This window comes from Fukomys damarensis, unplaced genomic scaffold (assembly GCF_012274545.1).
Source record: "Fukomys damarensis isolate Sample0158 unplaced genomic scaffold, DMR_v1.0_HiC HiC_scaffold_31, whole genome shotgun sequence".
NCBI classification, from domain to species: domain Eukaryota; kingdom Metazoa; phylum Chordata; class Mammalia; order Rodentia; family Bathyergidae; genus Fukomys; species Fukomys damarensis.
In genome coordinates, this window is record NW_022900943.1 from 24,671,783 (window position 1) to 24,689,719 (window position 17,937).

Below are 17,937 nucleotides of genomic sequence, written 5' to 3' on the forward strand. Positions count from 1 at the left end.
TGTCTCTTGCTCTTGTTCTTAATGGGAAAACTTAACTAGATTTTAATTCTTTATTAAGATGTGTTATTTTTCCAGGACCATCTTGGTTTCTACCCTTTAATATAAAGAAATGGAAATTATAATTTAATATGTAAAAATTCTTTTAGATGTATACTCATTATACCTCTCGTGGTTAATGACTTTTCTTAATTGCTTTATACAATATGTCTGCTTATGAGTTTATTCTCTCCAATTAAAATTTAATATTATAGGTCTGAACGACTAAAAACTTTATACAATACTTACATTTTGAAGTATTTTGCATAATCTAAACTATTACAATTAACTTCTAGGTGACAAGTAAAAGTCGTTTGGAGTTACCAGGTATGAAACAAGGTGGAGCCGATCTTGAAGAGATAAGGCGTAGAGCTTATGATTCCTTTGATGTTCAGCTTACAAGCATACAACTGCTTTATAGTCGAGTGGGTATGTATAAAAGGAGCTATTGATTTTGCTGAGGTGATTAATTAGGTTTTTAGACATTTTCTAAAGTCCTTCATACATAGATTTGAACTTTTAATATTTTTAAATCAAACATGATAGTAAATATTGCCTAATGATTGTCAACCAGGAGTGAGTTTGACCCCCAAGAGACATTTGTCAATGTCTGGAGATATATTTCAGGTATTGGTCAGGGGCACTACTATAATACAGTAGGTGAAAGTCAAGGATGTTACTAAACATCCTAAAAAGTGTAGTAGATAGGTTAGCTCCCCCTAAAAAGTGTCAACAGAGGTAAAGTTGAATATCCTGATCTGTACCAATATTTTCTAACCTTAAACTAAAAATTGGCACATACTGCACATGATATTTGTATTACATGATTAGATAACTAGAAGCAGCTTCTCAGTGCCAGAGGCAAACAATCTACAGGTTCTAACAAATCATGGCACGGGTAGCCACACACAGCCTGAGGACAGTCACTGTTTTAGAAATTCCTTTATTCCAACGTCTGTGGTGTACCAGTCAAACATCTCTGATCCAGTTCTAGATTTTTAAATGAAGCAGAGCCACAAATTCAACTGAGAAGAGCACTAACTAAATAGGAGAATTCAGATTCATTCAGCCCTGTTTCCATTCTGCCATATTGCCCCAAATCCCTGTAGTGTTGGTGAACCATTTCTGTCATTCATGGTGAGCTAACTGATAAAAGGAGAAGCATTGAGAGGCCAAAGTAATCATTGTTAAAATTGTTAGTTTAGGGCCGGGGATTTGTCTCAGTAGTTTCGCTGCCAGCCTCACAAGCATAAGGTCCTGAGTTCAGTCCCCAGAACCAAAAAAAAAAAAAAACAAAACCTATTAGTTTATATAGGACAAGATCATTTTCCTTTCTTCTAATTATATTTGCTTAAGTCCATAAATTCTTTTTTAGGGAATAATTAGGGCATTTTAGTATGTTTGACTGATACATTTAGCCACAAGTCTGTGAGCTGTACTTCTTTGTTAAATATTTAAAAATATTTTATTGTCTGAAGATTATTTGATAAACATTACTGTTCTTAAATAATTGAGTCCTTTTTTGAGCAGGGTTTTTTGTCATTTTGGTTACTTTATATTTTTGTCATAAAATCTTGATAAATACCAAAACACATGCATCTCCCTCTCTCTCTCTCTCTCTCTGTCTCTCTCTCATATATATATATATATATATATGTTTTTATCTATAAAATGGGCAATGAAGTAAATGAATTTGAAAAAAAATTATTATAAAGCCAATTTTACCACTATAACTAAGAATCTAATGTTTCCTTGGTTTTCTAAGACTGGAATTTTTGGTGACTTAAGAGTCATTTGACATTTGAAATGAGATAGTGTATGTTAAAGTGCATTGTACTATATAGACACCATGAATCTTGGGTGAGTGTGTGATTGGTTTTCTTTTTTACCTGATTCTGGGGATTGAACCCTGGGCCCTGTTCATGCTAGGGAAATGCTCTAATCTTGTTACAGATGTTTAATGTTACTTTTTTGCAATTATAAATATGCCTATTTTAGAAAATCTGCACAATTAAAAAAATAAGTATAGCTGGGCGTGGTGGCGCACACCTGTAATTCCAGCACTCGGGAAGCTGAGGCAGGAGGATCACTGTGAGTTTGAGACCAGCCTGGGCTACAATAGTGAGTTCCAGGTCAGTCTCACTACATAGTGAGACCCTGTCTCAAAAAAACCAAAAACTAAATAAATAAAATAAGTATTATCCTTTATCGTACTGCTTAGACATAAACACTATTTCTATTTTGTTACCTGTCTCAAAAAAACCAAAAACTAAATAAATAAAATAAGTATTATCCTTTATCTTACTGCTTAGACATAAACACTATTTCTATTTTGTTACCTGTCTCAAAAAAACCAAAAACTAAATAAATCAAATAAGTATTATCCTTTATCTTACTGCTTAGACATAAACACTATTGCTATTTTGTTATGTGTTCTTTTAGTGTTGTATTGTTTATGTACCTGTGGGTGTGGAGTATGCTTGTGTGATGTTTATGTATGGAGGTATTTGTGAATGGACTTTTTAACATAATTTATATAGTTCCTAAATTTCTCTCTTCGCCAGTAATATTTTGGGCACTTGACTCTGTGATTTTTTTTTGTTATATTCTAAGGCTGTGCTGTAAGTTATTTATCAATCATTTCCCTCACTGACCATATAGGCTTGTAACACTGCAGTAAGAGTTGCCAGAGGATCATAATTCATAGACGTGGATGTGAATTGTAGCTTTATCACTAGTATGTTGACAGTAGGAAAGTTCTAAATTCTGACAGCCTCAGTTTTCTAAAAGGAATGATTATTAATTGTTGTGAGAAAGTTTAAACCTTTTGTAAAATAGTGCTACTTATAAATATTGAATAAAGTGGTACCATGTACAAGTTACTATTTTTTTTTCTTTTTATTGAGTTTATTGGTACAATCTAGGTATATAATACAGTTACATTCATTATTGGGATCTTGTACCTTTACATGATAGGTCATGATTCTCATTTTTTCCCCTTGTCCCTGCCTTCCCTTCACCCCCTCCTTCCCTCCCCATTTACAAACACTTTATTTCCATTTTTTCATTTTCCCATATTTTTTCCTCTCCCTTATTACCTTTCCTCCACCCTTCCTACTTTTCCCTACACCTTTAGCTCTTTACTTCCTATTTCACATTATTAATTATCTCATTAGGATCTTGTGTACTATTATAGTTTTTCACACCAGACAAACTATTCAGTTTTTCTGTTAAATCTCTGTATGAACATTAAAAATAGGGAATTCTAAAATAAAACTAAAAAGGAAACTAAAAGAGAAAAGGCAGTGATGTAAAATTAAAATAATCCTTAATTCTGAAGATGAAAATGGTCCCTGAACATGTTAAATTGCTTCTTGCTCTTGTAGTCTTATATTATTCTTTTTTTCATTATTTAGAGAATACTTTATTATTTTCTGTAATCAAACCCACGTAGATAAGACTTTACATATTTAATACAGTGCATTACCCCTGTACAAATGGAAAAACAAATTTACATTTCTAGACCAATATGGCTGTTAATTTCTGTACAATGCCAACTCAACACAGTAAATTGGGATAACTTTTTCCAAAGTTGACAGCACAGTTGCAACAGCTTTTCCAGGTTCTGCAGTCATCTGAACAAAATTATAGACATTCAGCACATTCCATTAAAAAAACAAAAACAAAAAAACAAAGAAAAGAATAATATCCAGAAAACAGCACAGTTATAGTATTATAGATGTAGGACAGTACTGTGTCATACCTCTGTGAATGTAAAATATCTTGTACCTGCTTTTTGATACGTAGTAGTGACCGTGCTTTATCAGAGCTATTGTTAATTATGTTCCTCTAGAAGCCTCTCTTTCCAGATGATGACTAAGATGCTAATAAAAAAAATGGTGCCATGTACCACAACAAGTTACTATTAAGCTCAATTTTTTTCCTGCCTTTTCCATTATTGCCTTTACACTCATGCTGTTTTTTGTTTTTTAGGGTAAGCTATCTGGTTGTTTTACTGATTTCCAGTCTGTGCACAAATTTGGTTAAAACTGTATTACTTTTTACATAATAAATATTTTTGTATTTGAATGGGCTGTTATGTTGTTGTTGGGGGTTTTTGTTTGTTTTTTTTTGAGATAGGGTCTGGATCTGTAGTTTGATCCTCTTGCCTCAGCCTCTCAAGTGCTGGGATTACAGGCGTGTGCCACCATACCTGGCATTCAAACCTTTTTTATAATAGAACATAGAGAATCTTGTGAAGCAACTAAAGAGAAATGATGAAAGAAAAAACATTTTACTTGCTTACTGTGTATATTTTAGATAATTAAGATTATGTAGATGTGAAATGATTTCCCATATCATTTGGTTTGTGAATATGAAGTATTAATAATTGTATGATTTGTATGTTACTCATTTATGCCAATATTAAATATGTACTATTTTCTGTAATTAGGTGAGAATTGGAAAGAGGCACGAAAACTTAATGTATCTACACAGCATATTTTGGTACCCATGCATGTCAATGTGGAACTCTCTAAGGCAATGGTTTTCATGGATATTAAGATGCCCAAGTATGTATGATCTCTCTCATGTAATTCTGCAGTTTCTCAATAATTTTATAGCTAAATAAATAATAATATTTCACTGATTTTTTTGTGGTAAAATATACATAACATAAACTATGATTTATATTTAAGCTCTAGAGCATAATTTTTTGACATTAAGTACATTCACATTATTGTGCAAACTCATGACTGTCCACCTCTAGAACTTCATCATCTTCCTAACTGAAACTTGGTATTCATTAAATAATGATCCATTCTACTCTGCACACAACCCCCAACAACATCCATTCTGTTTCATTTTTATGAATTTATGGCAATTTTAGGTACCGCATGCAAATGGAATCATACAGCATTGTCCTTTTTCATCTAGATTACTTTGCAACACAAAATCCTTCAATGTTCAATTGTATTGTTCTAGTCCTTTTTTTTTAAAATTAATATATTCTCTAGTTGTGCCCCTTAGTGAAAATTGTGCCCATTAATACAGTCTCCTATCAGAGAGCTACCTGTATTTTCCCCTAATGCTGTCAGTTTTTGATACATGTATTTTTGAGCTCTGTCACTTGATGCATATAATCTGGTTACATGTTATTGTTGGGTCTCGTCATTTCGTTATGTAATGATGTTCTTTGTCCTTGACTTGTAATTTATTTTGACTGAATATAACAGTCTGTGGTTATATTTGATTATTTATATGCAGTATCTTTTTGCGTTCTTTTATTTTTGATCTGTTTTCTTTTAAAGTGACTCTCTTGTAGATAGCATGTAGTGCATCCTTTTGCCTTATCCATCTTAATTTATGTCTTTCGATTGGAAAGTTTAATATTTACATTTAAAGTAAATACTGATAGGAAAGGACTTATTTTTGTCAGTTTCTTTGCTTTTTTTGTTTTGTTTTTTGAGACAGTCTTGCTATGTAGTTTAGATTGACCCCAGGCTGGCCTTGAACTTGCAGCAGTCCTGCCTCAGTTTATTTTCTTTCTGTAAGCTTGTTTTGTCTCTCCATTTTCTTAGTCTTTTTTTATATTTAGTAGATTTTGTGTCATCTTTTGAGTTCTTTTTCATTTCCATATTTGTATATTTTATAGTTTGTTGTGGTTACTATAGTACTACATATTCTAAAGTTACTATAGTCTGCCTAAAATTGCTAACTTGTATCCAAAAAAGTCTACTAGTTTCCCATTCCACCTCCCGTAGTTATTAATGTTGCAGTTTAAATCTTTATTTATTTTGTACCCATTATCATAGATTTATAGTTACTTTTATGCATTTGCTTTATTGTTTTAAATCATAAAATAATTTACAGGCATTTGAACAGATATTGATGAAATGGTAAACAGTACATATATTTAAGAAAAGTATAAAGGCATAGGAAGATTGATTAGGCAGAGTTTGAAATGAGAGAAAATAGAGAAAGGAGATTGAGCTTGAGGAGGTGAACTGGACATACTGTGGTGAAGAGGTTCAAACAGTACATTCATAAAAGAATGAGGTCAGCCTTTATGAATCTGCTGGAGATGGTGGAGTGCGGTTGGTCATTATCTGATATCTGGTTTTATAGCTCCAGAGAAATCTTTATGGCTAGAGGGGCAGTTAGTTCTCATGAGATGCTTGGCAGTGGGAAGAAACATTTGATTTCTGCTTTACATAATTACACCCACTTGGGAGGTGACGTCATCATGGGGTAGACTGTGAGGTGCTTTTTCCCGAATCTGAGGGAACTGCAGGGGTAAAATAATGACTGGAAATTTCTGGGTATCATTCTACAGGATCTAGAACTAGACATTGTAAAAACTGGCAACTATTTATTCTTGAAAATCCAGAAAATTATTTTAATTACTGTTGCTGTCCTTAGTCTTAAAGAGGGTGTGGCACATGCTAGGTAAGTTTAGAGCTAACTAACCTTGTAATACAGACACTTGAATGATTAACAAACATGTTCAGAGCTGAGCAGGGATCTGAATGAAACTTTTAAAGTAATAAAGGTTACAAGATGAAGGGCAAGCTTTATTCTGCTTTTAGTCACCTACTGGGCATATGTGGGTTCAAATGTAGAAGATTTTTTTGTTTTGGTTTGTTTTTTAAAAAACTGCTTTTAAATCTCTCAGAGCCTCTGAAGGAAACAAATCGTGCTTTTAATGAGTAAAAGGTTAAGGGCCAACAAATTTGTCTTCTGTCCCTGTGGTGACATCTTGACTGTGTCACTTCCCTTGAAGTTTGAGCTAAATATAAGCAAAGGAAACTACCAAAGCAATTAAAAGAGTAATAAAATACTTAGGTCTAGTATTAAGTCATGGTTTTGGAATCCAATCACTTGGACAAGTTAGTTAACCATGCTATCTCTTAGTTTCCTTATATGAATTCTGTATATATGAGAACTCATAAGCAATAGGGAGCAGCTAGGTTGTGTGTTTCATTGGCTATGAGAACTACTTAGAATAATGCATTTAAAGTATTTTCATTGTCCATCATGTAATAAACACTGATAAATACTAATGTCATCTGTACTTAGAAAACAGTAGAGAGACCATGGGTAAGATAGAAATTAGAGTAATGATTTTTAGCATTAAGAAGTATAGTTTTTTTAGTTAGGACACTTAAATCATAGTGAAAGTTCCTCTGTAATGATACATGTATTTTAAAAACAGATTCAAGATTTCTGGAAAGCTACCTCTTGTTTCCATACACGTCTCAGATAAGAAACTGCAAGGGATTATGGAATTGGTTGAAAGCATTCCAAAACCTAAACCTGTAACTGATGTATCTGCACCTGTCAAATCATTTCAGGTATTGTTCTTTTCAAAATTGATAAAATTAAAAGAGAAACTTCACAAATAATATCTGAAACAATCATAGGACCCTCAGATAAAATTATTTACAATAATTTTAGCAGACTATAAAAGAGAAATTGTTGGAAATTCTGTACAAAAGAGAAATAGTACAAATATTTAAGAAAAATATAAAATTAACTCTTATCTGTTCTTTCTTCTGCAACTTCCAGTCTCTTTTTAATGTTAACCATACTCCTCTCGTTTTTCAGAAAAATTTTATGGCATATGCTGTTGCACACGTGTATGTGTATTCTTTATACTTATTATTCTGAATCTGTTCTTTTCACCATTACTGTCATATATGCTATATATACCTCAGAGATAACAGTGGTACGTTGGTTCACGAATGCTTTAGTTTACAAATAAATTGGCTCACAAACAGAAGCATTTGGCAAAATTTTGTTTGTGTTTATAAAATCTGTATCAGGTGACACACACGACTGCATCTTTACCACATGAACACCAAAATAGCCATCTTTTCCAGAATGGTGGAACAGATTTAAATTTGTGAACTGAGATACCACTGTATTTTCATGTTAGCACATACAGATATACCTAACTCTCTTTCATGATTATGTAGTATTGTATTGTGTGGTTGTATTGTCTTTAAAAATATATTCCCTTTTGTTGGACATCCATAGTAGTATAATTATTTACAATTATCAAAAATGCCATCTTGAACTTTCGTATACATGTGTTTGGTTATACTTTTATCCATAGAAGAAATTCTTAGAAGTAGTAGAGTCGTTGATTTTAAAAAGGTATAATTTTAAATTTTGATAGAATTTTGCCAAATTTCCCTTTTAAACTGAGTATTGCTATTATAGACTATTAACAGTAAATGACTGCCTTTTTCCTTGCTTTCATTAGTTTAAATATTAACAATTGTTAATGTTTATTCTGAGAAAATATCTTCTGGTTTCGAATGCATTTCTTTATGAGTAAGATAAAACATTTCCCTCTAAATAACCACATTTAACTGAGTTCTTTCTTTAGGTAAAGCTATCTTACAATATAAAGGAACAAATAAAGCATAAAAGTAAAATTGGACTTAAAATTAAATTTCAGATAGCATGAAAAGATGCTCAACATTATTACTTACCAAGAAAGTAAATCTCTATTGAAATACCACTAAACAGTGACTATAAAAACTAAAAATAGAAAGAATAAGAACACCCTGTCAGAGTACTGACATGATAAGAATTTAATGCTATCTGGAAAATGAAAGAAAAGAGGAAAGACACACAAAAACCCTATGATACACTGCTACTATAACTCAAAAAATGGTTAACCTCTTTTCAGAAATAGTTTGATAATTTTGTTGAACAGAAATTTGTTGACCACAAGAATTGGGAATTCTACAGGCAAATTTAACTTCATTAGAGAATAATTTATAGGTGCTTAAATACAAACAATTGAATGAAAGCAAAATCATGATCAGTGGTAAAGAATATAATCAAGGAGGAGCATGTAAGGTTCTTCTAGGAAGGTTATGGTCCTGTTTTGTTTCTTGGTCTGGGCGGAAGTTCCAGTGGTGTTTTTCTTTCATCTGCATCATCTGTTTTTATATGTTTCTCAAAACAATAAAAAAGTTAATTTATTGAAATATCTTCATAAATTTGTGATTCCTCATGGATGTCTGCAGGTGATTTCCTTGTTTAGTAAAATGTTAAGTTACAGTATATCTAAGATTTAGTACTGGTGATTTCCTTGTTTAGTAAAATGTTAAGTTACAATATATCTAAGATTTAGTACTATGTTCACTTCATCAGGAAAATTATTAAAACGGTTTTACACTTTATATTTAGCTTTAAAATAACAAAAAAACATTTCTTTAAATCAGCATATTACAGTTTACTCTTCTTAGTACTAATTTCTTCGAAAAACTTCAGAGTGAGCAACTTTTTGTCAAAATTGTTTTAACAACTTTGACTAGAAGTCTTTTTTAAAATTGACAATGAATTATTTTTCTTGCAGATTCAAACATCTTCTTTGGGAACATCACAGATATCACAGAAAATAATTCCCCTTTTGGAACGTCCATCTATTTCTGAAGATGGTAAAATGCACATACTTAAGGAAATTTTTCTTACTCTATGTATATAATACAAATAACTTAACATTTTGAGGCATATTTTCTTCAGATGACCATGTAGAGGAGAAATATCTTTTCCTTTTAGCCTCTGGATTCTCTGTCAACAAAAGATTAATGAGCAATCAATTTTATTAACATTTATATTTCATATAAGGTACTCAGATGAATAACTCAAAACAAACTTGGATTTCTTTTCTTCTTTGGGTTAAACAAAGAAAAAGGAGTTTGGAGCGTCTACATGCAGGGCAAATACTTTAGGGGGAAAGTAACCAGGGAAAGTAGCAGAAACAAAGTTAAGGTTATGTAGTATAAAGTCCCCACCATCTCCTTTGATAAGAATGTTATGGGGTTAGAGTCATTTCCTGGTAAACCGAGGGTGACATCTTTACAAAGGTACATAAATTTTCCTTATAAATTTTAATATCCTTTCCAAAGAGAAACATATATTCTGTCTTTAGAGCTTCTTTTGTGAATGCAGTCTCTCAAAATAATCAACCCAGTATAATCTGTATGCTAAAAAGACATGATTTGACCTGGCATAGTCTGGTCTCCTACAGTCATTTGAAAAATTTCAGAGAGTAGTATATATTTGTATATTATCATGTCATTTTAACTAAAATTCCTTTAATAGAATTTATGAGCTCAGAGCTAAAAAAAAAAAAATGTAACTTTGTAGAAGTCTAATTTATAATGAGGCATTTAGTTATTTGGAGAATTTTGCTATAGTAAAACTTCCAAAATATGCAGTCTTCTTTACCAAAGGGATAAATTGTGTTAATGCCTACATTCACATTTTTAAAACTTACAAATATTCTGATATTGGACATCTGGTTTGTTTATGTGGCTACATTGGCAAGAAAGAAAAATATGTCTGTATTTTTAAGACTTAGAAGCTTAACAGAGTGCTGTGTTGGTCTCACTTTCTAGGATGGTTTTCTTTTGTGACAGGAGATATTGTTTTTAAGGTTATTGTCGCTATACTTGATTTATTTTAGTTTCCTTTAATCTATTTTTAATGGTTTAAGTGGTTTCTAGACTGGTTAACTGGACTGCTTTTCCATTTTTCTATCCTTTTTAATATACGTTTTGGAAATACAGAGTGGTATTTCATTTTATAGTTGCCTCCTTTATCCATGGAGAGTATGTTCTAAGCGAATACCTGAAATTTCCATAGTACCCAACATTATTAATCCTGTGTTCTTTCCTCTGAATATTTCCCTGTGATAAAATTCATTGAAATTTTTGCTTTAACTAAGCACTATCTTACATTGTGTCTATAATGTTTGTAGTGTGTGGTATGATACCAAAATATGAGGTGTTTTTTTTTTCTTTCATAGTTTCATGGATAGATTCATTCTCAGTGTAGGTTTTAGCAACATTTCACTTGAAAGGATTCACTATTATTTTTATTTGGTGTATCTGAACTCCAAGTACCACTGCTCTTAGGCGTTTGGGCCATTGTTAAGTAATTAAGTGTTAGCTGAACACAAACACATCAACAGTGCATAAATGACTAATGGATAGGTAGTGCGTGCACTGTGAATACAGAAGGAGTCTAGGGATTTCATCCCAAATGTGGTACCCTGCCATGCTAATTATTTTAAATTAAAGACCACTGGAGAGCAGCAGATGCTGGAAGAGGCTTTTCTGTGATTCTAGTCAAAGACCAGACCTGTCAAAGAAGAACATAATTATATAATCTCTTCTGAGTGTTGATTAACTAAATTCTAATGTGCAGAAGGGAAGATTAAGGAATGTAATCATGGTAGAATTTGTCACAAGCTGTTATCCATCTTGTTGGCCCATTGAGTTCCCAAAGAGGATTACTGTACTTACTGAGCATGGGTCTCATTCATTTACTTAAAATTATTTACTGCCATTCAAACTGTCACATTCCCATCTCTGTGTCTCTTATTAAGAAGGGAATATAAATATCTAGACCTCACTGGATTATTTTGTTAACTGCTATCTTGTGGTTCTTCCCTCTGTACATTTAGAAGTATCTTCATCTTTTATTTTTTTGGTACCAGGAATTGAACTCGGGGCCTTGCACTTGCAAGGCAGGCCACCAAACCACTGAGCTAAATCCCCGGCCCAGTATCTTTTTTACTGTTATCTATTGTTAGTTTATTCCTGAAAACCTGGAAGCTTTTGGAGAGCAAAGGGGACCTTATTTTGCCCCTGCAGTATACTGACAGATATAATACATGTCCAGGGGTAAGACAAAATCTCATCATGGTACTGAGAATGGCATACAATTTAAAATTTTCTGTTTTGTTTTAAATTATAGATTTCAGAGGTTTTTCATTAATATTTTCAGGCTGTTGTTATCTGTGGGTACCTGAAATCACACAAAACGACTCTTGCTAATATTTCAGAGTTTATATCTGAATTCTGTTATACTCTCCAGGTAGAGTAAGCATAGATAATCATTGGTATTGTTATTTAATGGAGATTTTTCTTACATAATTTTAAAATAAACTAATGATTTTAAAAGATGGACAGTTTTTTAAGCTGAAGATTACATTTTAAAATTTTCTATACCTATTATCAAGAATGTTATTTGTACAAAAGTAATTCATTTTACTTCTTGTTTATATTAAATTTTAAAATAGACCTTTAGTATTTTAGTATTTTGTTTATATTTATTTAAAATTTTTAAATATTCATTTTGTATTTTCGACTTAAAACAATCTTCTATTAAATTTAGACTCAGAGGAGGAATTTTTTGATGCACCATGTAGTCCCCTGGAAGTACCTCCTCAGGTTCCAACTAGAGTTAAAAGTATTCAACAAAGAAAGTTACAAAAGCAAGACTGCCTGGTAAATTTGACTCAGTTCAAAATACGATTTGAAGTAGAAGAGGTATGTACTATGTTATTGAAATCATTTGCTATTTCTGCTGTTTGTATTGTATTTATATAGTCTCATTGCTAGTAGGCATTGTTTTCATTCTGATTAAAGGCTATTGCAGACTTGCTGTGATTCACTCTCATACCATTTCTTGAAGATTAACTTCCTTAGTCAAGAAATAGGAGTTTAGATGATGTGTTGTACATATACATATTTTCTGAAAAAATAGTATATATGTGGTGGGGTATGAAAATTACGCTTAAATTTTTAATTTGCATCGATCATATAGCCATAAATATAATCACCATGTGTGTAAACATGTTTTTGTTTAACATAATGGTACTTCCTTTTTTCTCATTCTGCAGGTTTTGATTCAGTTTTATCACCTTGAAGGGGATTGTGAACTACCTGTTGTAGAAATTGATGTTTTAAGGTCAGGCATGGAAGTTGAAATTAGAACATTTGATTTGAAGGCAAATGCCTTTTTGAAAGAGTTCTGCTTAAAGTGTCCAGAATTCTTTGGTAAGAATCTCTAGTTTTTAAAAAATAGACAAATTAATTTCATTGTTTTAGAAGCCGACACTTCAAATGGAGCTCCATTTATCTGGCCATTTATCTGGCCTCTGGTGAGAACTTCTTGGTGGATGGCATCATGGCAGGAGTGTATGTCAAAGAGATCACATGGTGAGACAGAATACCAGAAAGTGATGCAGGGGTCTGGCTTACTCTTTTGTAATTACTCTTCATGGAAACTAACTGTATCCCCCAAGGGCAGTGTCCTTGGTGACCTCATTATTTTCCACTACACTCCAACTCTTAAAGGTTCTACCACCACACTGAGGACCAGGTTTCCAATACATGAACTCTTACGAGAAACCACATCTAAACCAAAGCAGAATTAGTTTTAAACTTTTATCTTATTGTTGGAAGTCAGGGAATGGTAGACAGAGAAAAATGAAGATTGTTTTTTTCATTAAGGAAAATTCATTAGGATTAAATTTTAAGTCTACACTGAATATTGGAATGCTAAATTAATTTCTTACTACTGCTATAACAGTCTGCCACATATTTAGTTTCTTGTACAAGTTATAGTTTTTGGAGCAAAAGTCACACAGAGGTCTCACTGGAATAAAAATCAAGGTGTCAGCAAGAGTTCCTTTATGTACATTCTAGAGGAGGATCTATTTCCTTATTCAGGCATTTGCATGTGGTTTAAGTATGTTTCCTTGCTGCCAGTTAGTTAATGCTGTCATTAATTTGTAGAAGTCTCTGTTGGTCCTTGCACTGTAGCTCCGTACATCTCAGAAGCATTGTGGAGTGTTAGACCATTATACTGCCATCTCTAATATCCTTCACCTATTACCTGTGGTGGACGGAATTGGCAAGTGACACACACATAGAGATGAGCTGCATGGAAGTAAAATAATGTTTATTTTGCCAGCAAAGGTCGAATCACACTAAAAAAGGGAGTGCCAGCGATCAACCTCATACTGGGTTGCAGCTTTGTCTTTTACAGGTTTTACAGCTGTGATCTCATTCAAGTGGTTACATTTCTTTTCCTCAGTACACATTACTCATGTGCAAATTACAATAATAAGACAGTTAACTTTAACCCAGATGTAACAGTTCCTTGTAGTTAGGGAGTTAACCTCAAGATTCATCCAGCTGTCTATTCTTAGTACACAGGAAGTGGGTGTTCAAGATTAGGGATAAGGCCTGATGTCCCACTTCATGGTCAGTGCCTCTGATGTCTGTTAATTTTGAACTAAACAAAGCAGATTACTGTTACAGACAGCAGAAGTCCTTTTACATATTAAAAATCATGTAATTAGATCGGACAGTGGGTAATTCAGGATAATTTCCATTTGACTGTAATAACTTCTTCAGTCCATTTTGCTGTATGAGAGGCAATATATTCTCAGTATTCTTCCCACCACAAACCCTTTATTTTCCAGAGTTATCGTGTATATACCTAAGAAAGTATTTTTGTGTTAGGCATTTAGGTGGGTGCTGTTTATATTTCTCTAAATTTAATTTTTTTTGATTGAAAGATAATTCCAGTGGTAAAGGGAATTTTACAACTATTCAGTAGTTAGTTTCATTAAACTTCTTCGTAGCATAGCCATATTATCTATAAGTAGAGATAACGTTAAGTATTTTTAATAGTCTATGTTTTAGAGCTGCTTCGGATACACGGGACAGTTGAATAGATGGTACAGAGATTTCCCTTGAACCACCTACAACCACACATGCGTAACCTTCCCCTGTGTTAGCATGTCCCACCAGAGCAGTGTATTTGTTTTTGTTTTTGTTTTTTCATTTTTGTTTTCAGCTTTAATTGAGTTTATTGGTACATTTTAGGGATACAGTACAGTTACATTCATTGTTGGGATCTTGTACCTCTACATGACAAGTCTTGGTTCTCATCTTTTCCCCTTGTCCCTGCCCTCCCTTCACCCCCTCAGAGCAGTATATTTGTTACAGAACCTTCATTGACACATCACTCTCACCCCAAGTCCGTGGTTTACATTACAGTTCACTCTTTGTGTTATATATTTTATTTGTTTGGACAGAAGTCAGTGGCAGGTATTCATACTTACACAGAGTAGTTTTGTCAATGCTAAAAATCTCTGCTTCATCTATTCATTACTTTCTCGCTTATGGCCCTTGGCAGGCACTGATCTTTTTAACTGTCTCCATATTTTCACCTTTTTCAGCATGTAATATACTTGGAATAATACAATACGAGTACTTTTGTTTTCTTAATTTCTTTTTCAGTTCATTATTGGTGTATAGGAACACTATTGATTTTCACGTGTTTATTTTGTATCCTGCATTGGTGTAATTGGTTATAATTCAAAGTCCTTTGGTGGAATTTTTTGGGTCTGCTAAATGGAGGATCGTGTCATCTGAAAATAATAATAATTTGACATTTTTCTTTCCTATACTTTTTATTTCTCTCACCTGATTGCTCTGGTGAATGTTCAAAAACCATATTGAACAGAAGTGATGGTAGGCATCTTTGTTTGATCCTGATTTGAGAAAGCTTTTAATTTTTCCCTACTTAATATAATATTAACCATTGGTTTGTCATAAATGTCTTTAATCAGAGTCAGGTAAGGCCATTTCTTCAGGATTTTTAAAATCATGAATGGGGTTGAATTTTGTCAGTCTTTTATGCATTGGTTGATCTGATCATGTAATTTCTTCTGTTTGTGTGATATATTACATTTAATGATTTGTGTATGTTGAATTATCTTTGCAAATCTGGGTTGAAACCTGCTTGGTCTTGATATATGATCATTTTGATGATTTATTGCATTCTCTTTGTCAATATATTACTGAGAATTTTTGCTTTGTTCATGAAAGAGATTAGCTGGTAGTTTTCCTTTTTAGTTAGTTCTTGTCTTATTTTGGGATCAAAGTGATGTTGGCTTCCAGAAAGAAGCACTCCCTCTCTTTCAGTTTCCTTGAGGAATTTGAGGATTGTTGGTGTTATAACATCCTTAAAGGATGTAGCATTCAGCGGTGAATCCATCAGATCTGAATCTTTTCTTAAATTGATAGGTATTTTATTAATGTTTTTGTTTCCTTGCTTATGATTAGGCTGTAAGAATTTTTAAATCCTCTTGGTTTAGTTTAGATAATGTGAGTATAGGAATCTCCATTTCTTTATGATTTTCCAGTTTTTCATAGTAATTATCTTGTGGATTTCAGTGATCCATTGTTATTTCACCTTTTTCATTTCTAATTTTATTTCTGTGAGTTTTTTCTCTTATGGTAAGTTTGGCTCAGGGTTTAAATATTTTAGTTTTTCAAAAAACAAGCTCTTTGATTCATTGATACTTCTTAGTGATTTTTCAGTTGGAATTTCATTAATTTCTGCTCTGATCTTTATGATTTCCCTCCTTAAACTTGGTTTGGGTTTGGATTGTTGTTGTTTTCAGGTATCTTGAGGTTCATCATTAGGTTATTTATTTGAACTTTCTGTGTTTTTGTAATGTGAACATTGCTTGCATCAAGCTTCCATCTTAGTATCTCTTTCCTTTTGTCTCATTGGTCTGGTGTGTTGTATTGGCCTTGTCATTTGGTTCCAGAAATTTTGTTTTGCTTGATTTCTTCTGTGATTGTGGTGTGTTCAGAAGTGTGTTACTAGGTTTCCAGGTTTTCCACAGAAAATCTATAAATTTTTTGTGGTTTCTTCTGTGATTTTTAGTTTCAGTACATAGTGGTCTGATAATAAATATGGGGTGATTTCAGATTTTTTTAAATTTATTTAAGCAGCCTTTGTGGAGTAGTATATTGTCTAATTTGGAGAAATCTCTATGTGCTGCTGAGAAAAATGTGTATCCTGTTGTTATAGAGTAGAACATGGTAGGTATCTATTATGTCTATTGATTCAAAAGTATGGTTCAGCCCTGAGATTTCTTTATTATTATTTTTTCAATTGATCTGCCTCTTTATGAAAGTGGAATATTGATATTGAGGCCAGCCACTGTGATTCTTTTGGTGTTTATTTGATCTTTTATGTCCCAGCAGTGTTTATTTTATGAAGATATGTGCTCCAGTATTCCATGCATGCATATTTACAAGTGTTATATCTTCAGTATTCCATGCATACATATTTACAAGTGTTATATCTTCCTGGTGTATTGTTTCCTTAACTAGTACGTAGTTACTTTCTTTGTTAGGTTGAAGTTTACTGTGAGAGTAAAACTGCTACCTCTGCTTATTTTCAGGCTCCCTGTACATAAAATATTGGTGTTGTACTTTTTTATTTTTAGTCTATGAGTATCTTTTCAGATAGATGTGTTTCTTGAATGCAACAGAAAGTTTTCAGTCCAGTCTCCTAATCTGTGTCTTTTAATTGGGGAGTTGAGGCCATTAACATTAAGAATTATTATGGGAAGATAGTGATTTATTCCTAACATTGCATTCTTTTTCTATTAATGACTCCATTTTTATTTTTTGTATTTTTTTATCTTTGTTCACCTTGCTTTGATTAATTCCATCGGGATTTTTTACTTTGTTGGCTTTGTCATCTCTGGCTTGGATAGTTTTGAATATTTTCTGGAGTACTGGTTTGGTATTAGTAAATCTCTTGAGTGTCCTTTTTCATTCAATGTCATTATTTCTTCATCTGTATTGAAATTTTACTGGGTATTTTAAACTGGGTTGAAAGATATTTGCTTTTAGGATTTGAAACACTTAACTCCAGGCTCTTTAAAAGTTGTCCTTATTGAGAAGTCTGCTATAATTAATGGCTAATTTTAAATGTTTTTTTGTTTTTGCTTTTTTGTGACAGCTTTTAAGATTCGGTGTGTTTTATTTTTGTTTTTGTTGGACACCTTGAATCTTGAGTAAGTTGTGTCATGGGAAGCTTCTGTTTTCATTGTAGAGGTTTGTGTTCTGTAAACTTCACCTACCGATATGTTGAAATCTTCCCTCATACTTGGAAAATTTTCTACTATGATTTCCTAAATTTTTTTTCCATGTGTGTTGCCTTGTAGTTTCTTTCTAATTCCAGTTAGCTTTAGGTTGGTCTTCTTAGCATTAT

General features: G+C 32.6%; 1 protein-coding gene across 5 annotated transcripts in view; it reads left to right on the forward strand.

Annotated features, from left to right (window-relative positions):
• Vps13a (vacuolar protein sorting 13 homolog A) overlaps positions 1–17,937 on the forward strand; it is a 228,418-nt gene that overhangs the window by 48,561 nt on the left and 161,920 nt on the right. For all 5 annotated transcript variants that reach the window (XR_004514896.1, XR_004514897.1, XM_033757746.1 and 2 more), the window contains exons 21-26: positions 333–465; positions 4,490–4,607; positions 7,250–7,388; positions 9,410–9,491; positions 12,238–12,392; positions 12,746–12,902. Coding sequence is in view for 3 of the 5 variants with exons in the window: in XM_033757746.1 (XP_033613637.1) it covers positions 333–465; positions 4,490–4,607; positions 7,250–7,388; positions 9,410–9,491; positions 12,238–12,392; positions 12,746–12,902 (784 nt within the window). In the remaining 2 variants the exon portion in view is untranslated. The remainder of the gene's footprint in view (positions 1–332; positions 466–4,489; positions 4,608–7,249; positions 7,389–9,409; positions 9,492–12,237; positions 12,393–12,745; positions 12,903–17,937) is intronic.